Below are 13,997 nucleotides of genomic sequence, written 5' to 3'. Positions count from 1 at the left end.
AAAAATTAGTCATGCCACAATAATATTAGGACCAAAAATAAATATTCTAATTAAAAAAATTAAAAAAAAAACTTAAAGTGGATTGTCGCCTATAAATCTAGGACCAAAAATTGAATTGACTCCTATAAAATATGTAAATGTGAGTTGAATGGAATAATACTTCCAGACTTGAGGGATACGTCAAAACATTTGTGGTTTATTACCATATTCATTAAGACTCGATAATCAAGTTGAAGATATATTATAATATAGTTGATAGATCGTTTTAGATATTAATTCTTTTTTGAAACAAAGAAGGTAACTTTCATTAACAACTCAACAAAGTGGAAATACAATCGGGCGGGTTGATAAATCACACCTCCGAGCCAGACATAGAACCGGTCGCCCGAGCTAACTCATGGGCTACACAATTCGCTGATCTCTTGACATGGGAAACAGAAATACTCTCAATGTCCTTAGCAATCGACTGACATTGCTTAACAATCAAACCAACATAAGAAAAGTCTACACTACCAGAAATGAAAGCATTGCATAAATTTAAACAATCAGACTCAAGCAAAATGTTATTAAAATTTTGTTCCTTGAGCCAAGTCAATGTTGCCGAAACCGCAAGTGCCTCCGCCACGTACGGGTCCCGTTCGCTACCCAGGCGACCTTTCTTAGCCGCAACAAAGGAGCCATTGTGGTCACGAATCACGGCAGCAAAGCCCGCACCATCCACAAATAAGGCCGCATCCACATTACATTTGAGCTTGTTCTCCGGGGGCGGAACCCATTGTGTCGGCATTAATGAGTTTGGCATCAGCAGACCGCGGATAGAGTAGACCGTATGCCAAGTAGTCCGAAGATCTGTAGCATGCTTCCGTGTCAGCACAATGTTTAATTTGGGGCTTTGTCGTTCCATACTACGTCATTCCGAGCTTGCCAAATAACCCAAAACATCGCTGCCATCTTTGCTGCAGCATCTCTCGTTGGGCTGCTTACAGTTTGGTCTATGAATTCCAACAGGTCACGTCCACACAGCACGTCATCTTGTTCCCATATACCTTTCGCAAAAACACACTCACAAAACAGGTGACACATCGTCTCCGTTATATGACCGCACATAGGACACCCTCCTCCGATCCATATTATTAATGTTATATTTCCCTGTACTATCTGAATAAGTCAATAAGTTAGAGTCTTATGGCTCGCCTATTGTATAGGGTTAGTTAACGTAGATTACTCTATTATTGTATTATCTTTGCTACTGTTCAGTCAATGCAGTTTTTGTTGATCTCATCGTCTCGTACCGGCAGCACATCACGGACACATCTCCATAGAAAGTTCTTCACCTTAGGCAGAACTGGTAGTGCCCGCAGCGCCTTCCATGAGCGAAAATCGCTGGCCAAAGTATCGTTGGCAATCATACTCGTCAGCAGCCTGTAGCCGTGTTGAACGGTATAACAACCTCTGATGTCGCCAATCCAACGCCAGCTGTCAGTGAAGAGGATGTTTGCCAGGGTTGCCATAATTTTGGGAATATCTTCCTCTTGAAATATATCACGGATCAACGCTTCGTCCCATCGACCGTGTTCATCGAGAAGGTCGTGAACCGTTGCTTCTCTTAACTCGTCAATGTGTGGTGTGATTAAGGGGTTGGAAGAAGAGTCTGCGAGCCAATGCCAGCCCCAGATCTTAGTATCCATCCCGTTGCCAATACGCCGCGCTATGCCCTTCCGTAACACTTCCTGTCCAGCCATTATACTACGCCACAGGTAGCTGGGGTTTCCGCCAATTTGAGCCTCCAAGAAGTTCGTAAGCGGGTAGTACTTTGCCTTCATAAGCCTGCTCACCAATGATTCGGGCTGAGTCAAAAGACGCCATCCTTGTTTCGCTAAAAGCGCAACATTGAAACTGTGCAGTTTCTTGAAACCCAGTCCCCCTTGTGATTTAGGCTTACACATTCTATCCCAGCTTAGCCAATGAATTCCCCGGCTTCCATTACCTCCGCCATTCCACCAGAAGCGATTGAACATCTTTTCTAACGTGTCACAGACACGTAACGGAAGGAGGTAGACAGACATAGTGAAAATCGGGAGTGCTTGTGCAATACTCTTTAAAAGGATTTCTTTCCCCGCCCGAGATAAGAATCTGTGTTGCCACGCCCCAATACGTGCCCGAATATTGTCCTCAATATATTTGAAAACTGCTATCTTGTTTCGCCCAAAAACAGAAGGAAGGCCTAGATAACGGCCTAGGTCCGTGGCTTCGTGGACCCCAAACAACATAGAGACCCGTTCCCGCACCTGAGCAGTTGTATTGGAACTAAAAATTGCATTGGATTTGTCGTAGTTTATTAATTGCCCTGACGCCATGCAATAGAGATCTAGGCAAGACTTGATTGTCGTGCTTCCTGTTGGGTGGCCCTGAAAAACAATAGACTATCGTCAGCGAAAAGCAGGTGGGTGATGGCCGGAGCTCCACGAGCCACCTTCACCCCATGTATATCCCCCCGACCCTCTGCTTGTTGCAGTAGGATAGAGAGACCCTCAGCAAAGATGATGAAAAGGTAAGGTGACAATGGGTCCCCTTGTCTGATCCCCCGTGTAGGACACACCTGCCCCGCACTCACTCCATTCACTAGAATAGAGTAATTGACAGAAGTAACACAGAACATCAATAAATTCACCCAATCCCTCTCAAAGCCTAACGCCCTCAACATCCCCTCCAGGAAGGACCATTCCATCCTATCATACGCTTTAGCCATATCAAGCTTTAGCGCAGCCCAGCCTACTATACCCCCCGTTTTCCTCCGCAAGTAATGTCCAATTTCCCCGGCTACTAAGATGTTGTCTATTAAAAGCCGATTTGGAACAAAAGCACTTTGGGATTGAGAAATAATGTGTTCCAAAATCCCTTTCAGCCTGTTAGCCAGCATCTTGGCTAAAACTTTGTAAACTACGTTACATAGAGCAATCGGACGTAGGTCCACTACTTTGGTCGGATTGGAATTCTTGGGGATTAGCACGATATTAGCCTCATTTAGTCCCGCCGGGAAGTTCTTCGTTTCCACACACTTAATTATGAAAACGGCCAGATCATGCCCAACTACCGGCCAGAAATGTTGAAAAAAGGCCGGTGACATGCCGTCCGGGCCGGGGGCCTTTTCAGGCGCCATGTCAAAAAGGGCAGTTTTCACTTCGGCGATCGTAAACGGTTGTTTAAGAGACATATTCATCTCATTTGTCACCCGTTCCCGAACCCGGTGAAAAAGATCCGCACTACATGTACTGGAGTGGAAAATAGAGTTAAAATACCTCAGGACTTCAGCATTCATTGCATCGCCCTCTCTCCAGACGTCATCCGGATCTTTAAGCCTCGTCAATAAATTTCGTTTGCGTCGTGCCGTGGCGGACTTGTGAAAATACTTCGTATTGGCATCACCGTGTTTGAGCCATAACTGCTTCGATCTTTGTTTCCAGAAAACTTCCTCCGCAAGCAGTGTCCTCTCCAGCTCATCATCTGCTTTCATAAATTCGGTCACAGCATGGGGGGTGCGATCCTCTCGTAATCTGTCCAGCGTGCGACGCAACTGTTGGATGCGAGAGCCAAATTTTCGGTGGTGTTCCCCGCCCCATCACTTTAGATTTTCACCACAGTTCGCCAACCGAGCCTGGAAATCCATGCCTGAGGATAGTCTCCATGCTTCAGTCACAATCTTGGCACACCCCTCTTCCAGCAACCAAGCTGATTCAAACTTGAAGGAGCGCATAGTCGCCCGGGCATGTCTAGCGTCCAAGGTAACCACAATAGCACAATGGTCAGAGGACCTAGCAAAATGGTTATAAATAGCGGTCTCCTCGTGGATGTCCATCCATTCGATAGAAGCCATAGCTCGGTCGAGGCGTTCCTCCACCCATGCGTCCGTTTCCCGCCCCTTCGTCCACGTAAAACGTCCTCCCGTCATACCGAGGTCCGTGAGTTGACAGTCCCCTAAAGCATCATTGAAGCCCTCAATGAGAGCTGCCGGGTGGGGATGTGTACCTCTCTTCTCCGAAAAACATGCATTGTCGTTGAAGTCACCCGCCACCACCCAAGGAAGGGATGAACGGGTTTTAAGTTGACGTAAAAGATCCCAAGTAATGTGACGTCTCGTTCTTTCCGGTTCCTCTGGTTTCACGCCAGAGAAATGCCAGGCCTCCACCATAACCTGTGCGTTCGACGCATACTTTACCATCAAATCCCATCTGCACTCGCAATTCTTCAATCTTGGTACCAGTCGCCTTTGTCTCCATTAAGAAGACAAACATGGGTCGGTATTTGGATATCATATCCAAAAGCTCACGAACTGATCGGGTACCGCCCAAACCCCGACAGTTCCAACTGATGAAACTCATCTGTCCTGGCGAGTCTGATCCTCCAGACCCGCCATCCCATTGTTTTTTTATGTCTCAGTCATTGTTATATCTGATCCCGGAAGGATAATGTCCACATCCTCCCTTCTGCGTTTGAGATCACCCTGGATCTCACCTAAAGCTTCCATCTCCGCCAATACGGTCGGCGAAGGCCCCGATGGAGGGAGAGCAGACTGCCCCACCTGCGCAGTTGAAGGAGTCAATAGCCATCTGGCTCCGATTGGCTTGACCTGTCGCTTCGGACCTGCTCTCATCCAAGCCCCGAACGGGAAGGCCTCAGGTAGAATGCCTTCATCATACACAGTGCGACAGAATTTGTCCGAGTGCCCAAGAATTCCACAGCAGTAACAAAAGGTACTCAGCCTTTCATACTTGAACCTCAGCCACTGCATAGATCCGTCCCTGCAAAACAATTTCATGCGACATTTGAGGGGCGTCGCCACATTCAACCGCACCCGAATACGGTAATAGCTCTTCCAGGATCCACCGAAGTTGAACGGATCTGCCATTATGAAGGGCCCAATATAGTCACCGATCTTAGCAATGAACTCGGGAGATGCGTACATGGCCGGTAGGCCGTGGATCTGAATCCAGAACGAGACGCCATCCAGCTTGACGTCTTCCAGTCGCGAACCCGATGGTACATGATCGCAGATCAACAGGCTGTTTTCGAAGGACCACGGGCCGTCATCAATGACTCTCTGGAGATCACGCGGGTGTGGAAACTGGAATAAAAAGAGATCATCCGCCAGCGCAATCGCATGCATGCCCATGACCGGTCTCCATGCAGCCGCGAAAACCTGTTGCATATGTTCAAATCTGATCTGCCAATCCGTGAGGAGACGTCCAACCAAGTTATGCTGGATCGTTGCATCCGGAAGCGATGGCACCTCCGGTGCCTCTAGCCCTCCGGTTTCTTCGTCGATGAGAGATAGCTCGCCACACTATTTTTCGATCTGAGTGGTATCCATGATGCGGGGGTAGGATTGATGCGTAATCGGAAATAAGAAACACCAAGCGCATAACAATATCATAAACGCCATCGGAAGCACAAATAAATAGAGCCCTAGAAGCCTAGGGAGATCACTCTCTCAGCACACGTACGAGAGAGAGGGCCACTGTGGAGGAAGATGATTGCCGATCACGATCGGAGGTGGCGACTATTGCGGAGCACTTCCTCACGATTCTATTGTGCGATAGGTAGATATTAATTCTTTAGTCCCTATGTTATTAGTTAAGTGATGTAAGTGTTGCAAATTAAATCCATATGATTTTTTTTTATGAAACCTAGTTAACAAAATAAAAAATAACAAATTAAAGGATTAAATTGACATTGTTGTCATAATAATAATAATAAAAAAACTAATCTGTTTACCTTTTTTTTTTTCACTGCTGGGAATTGGAAATTATGAAATTTCCGACCACCTGAAAGTGATCTTAAATTAAATTGAATGCCTTGTTCCGACCACATTTGGTATCTGGAAAAATCTTTGTTGCTATTTCCGACTACTTTTTGCTTTCGACTTGATTTAAGATCACTTTCAGGTGTTCGCAAATTTCATAACTTTCAGCAGTGTTTTTTGAAATAGTAATATGTTTATTTCAAATCTTCATTTTTTTCTTTCTCGATATTGTGTTTTTCAAATTAAAGAAATCTACATATAATTGTATTTTTATTTTTGTTAAGTGAAAGAAAAATTCATAACCACTACTTAAAAGTATACTACGTAAATATCATTCATACATAATAACCTACAAATAACATTAGAAAAAACGATAAATTAATTTCTACTTTTTCTTTTTCTTCTAACTAAAAGTATCGTTTTCCTTATTTATTATTACGTTTTTCTATTGGAGAACTATAATGTCTTTGCCAAATGACAAATACTAGTTAGGACCACGCGAGAATAACAAATTAACAATTAAGGCCTCATAGACTTGGGACGGAAGGTCAACTTTTGGCTGTTGAACTGTTCAAAAGCTACCATCTGGTAAATTAAGTGGTGATTAGGCGACTGCATTTTATATGTTTAACGATATTTTGTTTGGGTGGTAAGAGAAATCAATAATCACTATTTAATGATTTATTAAGTAATTGAATTTGTGATTTTAATCTGTAAATGATAATAAATTAGCTTAGATGACATATATAGCTTAAAAAGAGGTGTAAAAGTTCATAATTTTTTAATACCATCCACTCAGTGTCTTGGTCTTTAACAATCCTAATTCAATAGAATCAATACCATGGACTTCTAAAAACTTTTAAAACTCTTAATTGAATACTGTTATTTTTAAATATTCTCTAAAAATTTGTATTAAATCTCCAAACTTTTCAAAGTACATATATAAAAGTCTTACAAAATAGATAAAAGAAAGATTATTATTAAAGTTAACAGAGGTAATGGATATAATTGATCCAATAACTAAGAAGATTAATAGATAACTATAAGTCCAACTATGGAGGTGTTTGATATATGACTGTTAGCTTATTGGTTAGTTGACTAGTTGATAGCATTAGTTGATTGTAGAAAAATGTTTGGTAAATCAGTTGTTAGATGTTAGCTGATTACATACAAAATGACTTTATCAATAAGCTTATGGATAAAACTACTTTGAGCAGATTTTTGAATTTTAACTTTTTGGAGTATAAGTTGTTACAAAAAACTAATTAATTAAACACTTGTCAAACAACTAATAGTGGTAAAATAAGTCAAAATGGACTGATAGACTAACTATTTACCAAAGAGGTATATATATTATTATTAAAGTTAACATTGGCACCGGATAAGCAGCAGCCATTCATATTATATTATCTTCTTTGAATTGCCAGATCGAGGATATTCCCAGAACGCCAGTGCAGCGAACATGTCAATTTTTCCAGCATCCATGGCCTCCAATCCAGACGAAACTCGATGGATTATCCAAATCAAAGAATCATTCATCCAAGAACTCGAAGAAGACGACGAAACCCCGGCCACCATTTTCAACGTCCCCAAAATCCTATTGCTCTCCGATCCGCTTTCCTACACCCCCCACCAGATAGCCATCGGCCCTTACCACTACTGGCGCCCGGAGCTGTACGAGATGGAGAAATACAAGCTCGACGCAGCCAAGCGCTTCTCCAAAACCCTCGCCGACGGCCGCAAATTTCAAGACCTCGTCGATGAGCTCAGGACACTCAGCGTACCTAGGATTAGAGCCTCATACGACAAGTACTTGAGTATTAACGATGATACTTTGGCGTGGATGGTGGTCATGGACGCCTGTTTCTTGCTCGAATTTCTCCGCGTTTACGCGGTGAAACAAGGCAAGTGTTTCGCCAGACTCCCCACCAGGATGTCGCATATGGTCGATGTTTCTGGGAGGAAATCGGCCCACAATGTGATGTTAAGGGATATTGTGATGCTGGAGAATCAAATCCCATTGTTTATTTTAAGGAAACTGTTGGAATGGGAATCCTCGTCATCTGCCGCCGACATGTTGCTTACCATGTTGTCGGGGCTGTGCAAAGATCTTTCGCCGTTGGTGAATGTGTCGGAAGAAGAGATGGCCAAAGTCCCACTTGACGGCTGTGCGCATTTGCTTGACTTTCTGTACAAAGCAATGGTCCCGAATATGGACGCGCCATGCCAAGAAGCACAAGATTCAGAAGAGCAAAGCAGTGGAAATATTGTTTATGGAGACGACGGCGAAGAAGCTAAATCCCTCGGCGGCTCCACCAATCTCAAGAGGTTTGTTCAAGAAATTTGGAAAATTCTTTCCAAGGTTAAGAGTGCACCGGTACGTGTTTTTAGGGTAATTGTGAATTTACCATGGGACGTTATTGGTGCTCTCCCCGGAGTTAAAAGCTTGAAACGCCGCCTGTCTCCGGCCACCCAAGGAAGCAAAAAGTCAGATGATGACAACAGTTCCAAAAGACCTCCATTAGTGGAAGAGATAAGCATTCCATCTGTATACAAGCTCGTAAAGTCAGGAGTTCGATTCTTGCCTACGGATTCAGGGATTCTGGGTATTGCTTTTGACTCGAAAACTACAACGCTCTATCTCCCTAGGATCAATTTAGACGTAAACTCACAATTCGTGTTGAGAAACATCGTTGCCTACGAGTCGTGCATGGCTAGTGGACCGTTAGTTTTTTCCCGTTACACTGAGTTAATGAATGGGATTATCGACTCCGAGAGGGATACCAAGGTTCTTAGGGATAAGGGGATTCTTTTGAACCATTTGAAGAATGATGAAGAAGTGGCAAACCTATGGAATGGGATGAGCAAATCTATTAGATTGACGAAAGTGCCCTTAATAGACAAGACGATTGAAGATGTGAATAAGTACTACAATGGTAGATGGAAGGTCAAAGCAGGGAAATTTATGAAGTCATATATCTATGGTTCTTGGAGGATTCTCATCGTGCTGGCAACCATTTTGCTCTTGTTGCTATTGAGCATACAATCCTTTTGTTCGGTTTATAGCTGCCCTCGTTTGTTTAATATAGATTATACCCCCTAATCCGATCCATCTTTGTTCAATAAGGACATAACAGTAATGTACATTTGATGATATGTCACATTACAATATTTAATTGTGACAATTTTTTTTTTTTTTTGAAAGTTGTGACAATATTATTTATTTGTTGAAAGTTGTGTTATATATAACCATAAGGCAAATGCAACAATTATAAAATAATAAAGAGGAGTAGTTGGAGGTATTTGATATATACTCGTAAAAGTGATGATCTAAGTATCTAATATATTAATATCTATTAATATTATCATGTGCGCATGAATTTATATAATTTTTTTTTTAAAAAATAATAATAGTTCAAGAAGTTCAAAACTATGATTATTTGTTTAAGCACAAAATTAACCCATATTTACAAATTACAATAGTACAAGTTCAAAATCTTCTTCACTCACTTTGCTTGCTATTAAGTTAGAAAATAAGTGCTACATTAATTAGTTGTTAGATGTTGTTAGCCATTAAAAACTAAAAAAATTTCATAAATGTAGATGATAAATAAATTGAAATTGTCAATTATTTTATCATTGAAAAGTAGTCAAAAAGTAAGAGCTTAAGATCAGAAATTGATTTTTTGACTAATAATTTTCTGCTCAAATATGTTTGCCACTATTACCGACCACGGACCATCAATTGAAAAGGTCATCGGAAATTTTGGATGGCTAGATCATCGACAATGAGCGGTGGATGGAGGTTGCAACCAATAATTTCCAAATTTCAAGTATTTTGTTGTAAAAAAATTGAAAAGAGAACAAGCCCAATGGGTAAAAATTGCAGATCAATAATCACATCCGTCCATTTGGAATTATTTGATAGTCCATTCGCGGATAACTAAGAATGCACTCCATTAATAATGATGGAAGAGTGAATGATTTTATTCAATGAATCACAGAAGGATACAAGGTATAAATAGGAGCTGCTAGTAACAACTCTGGACTAATTCTAAGAGAGGAAATATAACTGCCTAGACTAAATTAATATAATAAAGCATACAAATATTATTTCTTAATACGCCCCCTCAAGATGGAGGAACCATCAGTTACTCCAATCTTTGACCTGAATCGCTGAAAGCGTGCTTGACCCAATGGCTTAGTTTACACATCTGCAACTTGACCATTAGCAGAGACATGACACACAAATAGAGACTCTGCAGCGACCATATTGCGGACAAAAAAATAGTCTAAAGAAAGATGCTTCATTCTTGAGCGAAAAACCGGATTCTTACAAACATAAGTCGCCCCAAGATTATCACACAGCTGAGATGGCAGTTCAAGTAATCAAGTGAACCCTGGCTTCTCGTAACAAATTCTGAACCCAAACAAGTTCAGCATCACCGTGCGCCAAAGCTCGGTATTCGGCCTCCGTACGTTGAAGACCTAGATACCTCCTTCTGACGCGAAGACTTCCAAGAGATGACATTACCCCCAAGATAAATAACATAAGCGGTTGTAGACCGTCCCTTGTCTCGTAAGTTGCCCCAATCCGAATTATAAAAGGCCACCAAACGCAAAGGTGCATCATATTCTAACAATAAACCATGATGAACTGTACCTTTCAAATACCTTAGAACACGATTTGCCCCTTGCCAGTGTTCTGTCGTAGGCGCATGCATGGATTGAGCTAGCTTATTCACAGCATACGCTACATCTGGCCGAGTGATGAGAAGATATTGCAGCAGCCCAATTAAGCGACGATAATCAGTAGCATCAACCACTAAGCTAGTCTCATCACCTGATACATAGTCCGCAGCCATATGGGTAGACACGGGCTTCGCACCCTCCATCTTGAATCGAGAGAGAATATCTGCCAAATAATGCCCTTGTGACAAAAAAAAAAAAACCAAGAGTCATAAGAATCACATCAACACCCAAGAAGTAGTGAAGTGGACCAAGATCTTTTAGAGAAAACCTGTTAGCAGTGTCATTACAAAATTATCTAGAAAACCGACATTATTTCTAGTGAGAATAATGTCGTCAACATACACCATAAAATATGCAATGACATTATTGGACGTGTAGACAAATAGAGAAGTATCTGCCTTGGAGCGTGCAAAACTTGCTGACACAAAAAATTTTGACAATTCCAAATACCAGGCATGTGGGCCTGCTTGAAACCATACAGTGCCTTACGAAGTTTGCAAACAACCGAAGGAAATTGAGCATCATGATACCCCGCGGCTGTACTGTTCCATATAGACATCTTCATATAGAGTTCCATGGAGAAAGACATTGTTGACGTCTAATTGCCGTATTTTCAACCTGCGACTCAAAGTAACAATTAGAATAACTCGTATGGTTACAGGATTCATGATAGGACTAAAAGCTTCAAAATAGTCACGTCCAGATTCCTGTAAGAACCCCTTTGCAACTAGGTGTGCCTTGTAGCGATCTATCATTCCATCCGACCTCCGTTTGATACGATATACCCACTTGCACCCTATTGTACGGTGACCATTTCTTAACAAACATTTTCCGCTGTGCATTTTGACCGAGTAGTTAAAGTCACCTCTCGGTTGCTTTAACCATTCACGAGGGTTTCAAAAACTCTTCAAGTCTATTTACCCTCCCCCCCTCCCCCCTCCCCTTCTCTAGACTTGAACCCTAACCCTCACCGGGACCAACAATATTCATATTATCTACACAAAAACTCTAAATTCAAATTGATTTTTTCAATTTTATGCAAAGTCGATATGTTCTTGGTTCAAATATTTTAGTTATGTTATATCTAGATATAGATTTTGTTCGAATATCAGATATTAAAATCTTTCAGTTATTAGACTCAAAAGTTTAAAAAGAAAAAAAAAAAAAAAAAAAAAAAAAAAAAAAGAAGCATATTTGTTCAATTTAATCTAAAAATATCCAAAAAAAATATTTTAAGTATGATGTCTACAAAATCACTTAATTAAAATTAGACTTGTTTTAATTTTAAAACATTATTGTGTACAAATTAATTTTAAAAAAATAAGTATCAGTAAACAAATTTTTTAAATCAAAGACAGAATGAAAACTAAAAACAGAAAATTAAAGTATACGTTAAACTAAAAACAGAAAATTAACGTATACAGTATAATGATAATGATAATGATAATGATAATAATAAAAATAATAATAATAATAATAATAATAATCCTATATATAATAAAGTCATATGGTCTTGTGAAAATTAAATGGTGATAATCAATATTTAATTTTCACAAGACCATAATAATATTGTTAATTATAATAACAATAATTGTAATAATAATAATAATGATAATAATTTCCACTGGCAGTTTCTAATATATATATATATATATATATATATATATATATATATATATATATATTTCAATTTCTACTGGCAAATTATTGTGTGAACGATGGTCCACATAATTGTATGGATCATGAATATCAAATATATTTTTAATATATTAAAAATACATTATTTTTATATTGAAAGTACCTTACATACATATATAATGTACCCTTAGTATATTTAAAATATACTTTTTATTGCATGCAACCCCAAAGTTCATAAGTTTGAAATTAATATATGGCATAGCTAGGCGGCCTAATATTTAAATTGTTGATGTGCATATTGAGGACTACGGAGACAAAGATGCGTTATTCGTGGATTCATCGGATCGAATACGTACTACCCAACAACACTCTCCAACTTAATTGACGTGAAGTAAGCTTAGTAACATTAAGATTATATTCTCGAATTATTAGTTCTCATCTTTTATTGATTACACACTTAATTCGATAGTATTTGGAAGAAAAATTTAATGTTTGAACTAAGATTGTGATTTTGGTGTTTAAAGGTCAATTGTATGTTGCTACATCTAGAGTTAGGAATCTCAAAGGTCTAAAAATTTTGATCCGTGGTAACTCTAAAATTGTAATTCAATTACTATTGTAGTTTACTAAGTTCTTAAAAATTTATAATATTAAATACTATGTACTAAATTTTTTATATAGTTTAAGATTTGTAGTAATCACTCACCTTAAATATTATTTTAATTGTAAATATATTTATGTTCATAATTTTATCATAGGAATTCACACATAATAATTATTAAATAACAAAAATTTTATATATGAATAAACTTCATATAGAGTATATTTTTATAACATATTTTCCGTGCATCGCACGGGACAAATACTAGTAATAATAATAATAATAAAACTTTGATTGTGAAATAAGTAGAATTGAAAGAGGTGATTGAATTCATATATAGAAATATAGAATAATAGATTGGTAGGTGAAATGTAAAGGGATATACATTGATGACATATGACATTGTATGTATATCTATTTTCATTTCCAAATGTCAAGGGATATACAAACAAAACTTTTGGAAATGAACATTGATGGCTACTTATTTTCCTTTGTTTTTATCTTGTTTACAAAAGTTTTAAAGTTGTTGGGTTTTTTATAAATTTTAATTCAATACCGTGGTAATCACAAAATTCTTATTTGTCAATTCTATTGATGCTCGTCTCTTTAAAAAAAAAAATGATTATTATTGTTACATATATAACTTTTTTTTTAGTGTTATTAAATTTGTAGATAGAATTCAAATAAAAAATTTCAAACAAGTAATACATATATATACATCACAAGAAAAACAAAAAAAAAAATATATACATCACAAGATGAGTATGTAATATCTATCTACTATTATATTATATTATATTATATATATATATATATATATATATATATATATATATATATATATATATATATATATATATATATATATATATATATACTAATAAGAGCCCAAGAGAGTTAGGCCTATAATGGGTAGAAAAAATGGCGGTCACAGATTTTAATCAAATGAATGGCTCAGATTGATTAAAAGATTGATAAGATTTAAATTTTACACTAAAATTTCCTAAAATACCTACACACCGTTACTAATTCCGTTAAAATTTTAAGAATTGCCGTTAGTTCACCGTTAACTTACTCATTGATTTCAATAAAAAAAATAAAATAAATAAAAAATAAAAAATAAAAAAGTCTTAGGTTCGAACCTCATCCCAATCAAAGTTGGCATAATTAGTACTTTATTTTACTCTTATTAAATTATATAAATAA

At 38.4% G+C, this 13,997-nt stretch overlaps 3 protein-coding genes across 3 annotated transcripts; 1 reads left to right on the top strand and 2 right to left on the bottom strand.

Annotated features, from left to right (window-relative positions):
- Positions 1–352: 352 nt before the first annotated feature.
- On the bottom strand, positions 353–904 carry LOC109193110. The gene has a single exon (XM_019343968.1). The coding sequence runs from the start codon at positions 902–904 to the stop codon at positions 353–355; it is 552 nt and encodes a 183-aa protein (XP_019199513.1).
- Positions 905–7,184: 6,280 nt separating this feature from the next.
- Positions 7,185–9,004, top strand: LOC109189778 (putative UPF0481 protein At3g02645). Its single transcript, XM_019340435.1, has one exon. The coding sequence runs from the start codon at positions 7,263–7,265 to the stop codon at positions 8,901–8,903; it is 1,641 nt and encodes a 546-aa protein (XP_019195980.1). The 5' UTR covers positions 7,185–7,262; the 3' UTR covers positions 8,904–9,004.
- A 1,002-nt stretch (positions 9,005–10,006) lies between these two features.
- On the bottom strand, positions 10,007–11,141 carry LOC109192877 (uncharacterized mitochondrial protein AtMg00810-like). Its single transcript, XM_019343616.1, has 3 exons — positions 11,003–11,141; positions 10,297–10,730; positions 10,007–10,168 (listed from the first exon to the last, which is right to left on the bottom strand). Exons 1-3 carry the CDS (start codon positions 11,139–11,141, stop codon positions 10,007–10,009), a joined length of 735 nt encoding a protein of 244 aa, XP_019199161.1.
- Positions 11,142–13,997: the final 2,856 nt, after the last annotated feature.

The sequence above is a fragment of the Ipomoea nil genome, unplaced genomic scaffold, assembly GCF_001879475.1.
Source record: "Ipomoea nil cultivar Tokyo-kokei standard unplaced genomic scaffold, Asagao_1.1 scaffold0114, whole genome shotgun sequence".
NCBI classification, from domain to species: domain Eukaryota; kingdom Viridiplantae; phylum Streptophyta; class Magnoliopsida; order Solanales; family Convolvulaceae; genus Ipomoea; species Ipomoea nil.
The sequence above is the reverse complement of the archived record's forward strand: the minus strand, read 5'-3'. Positions and strand labels throughout refer to the sequence as shown.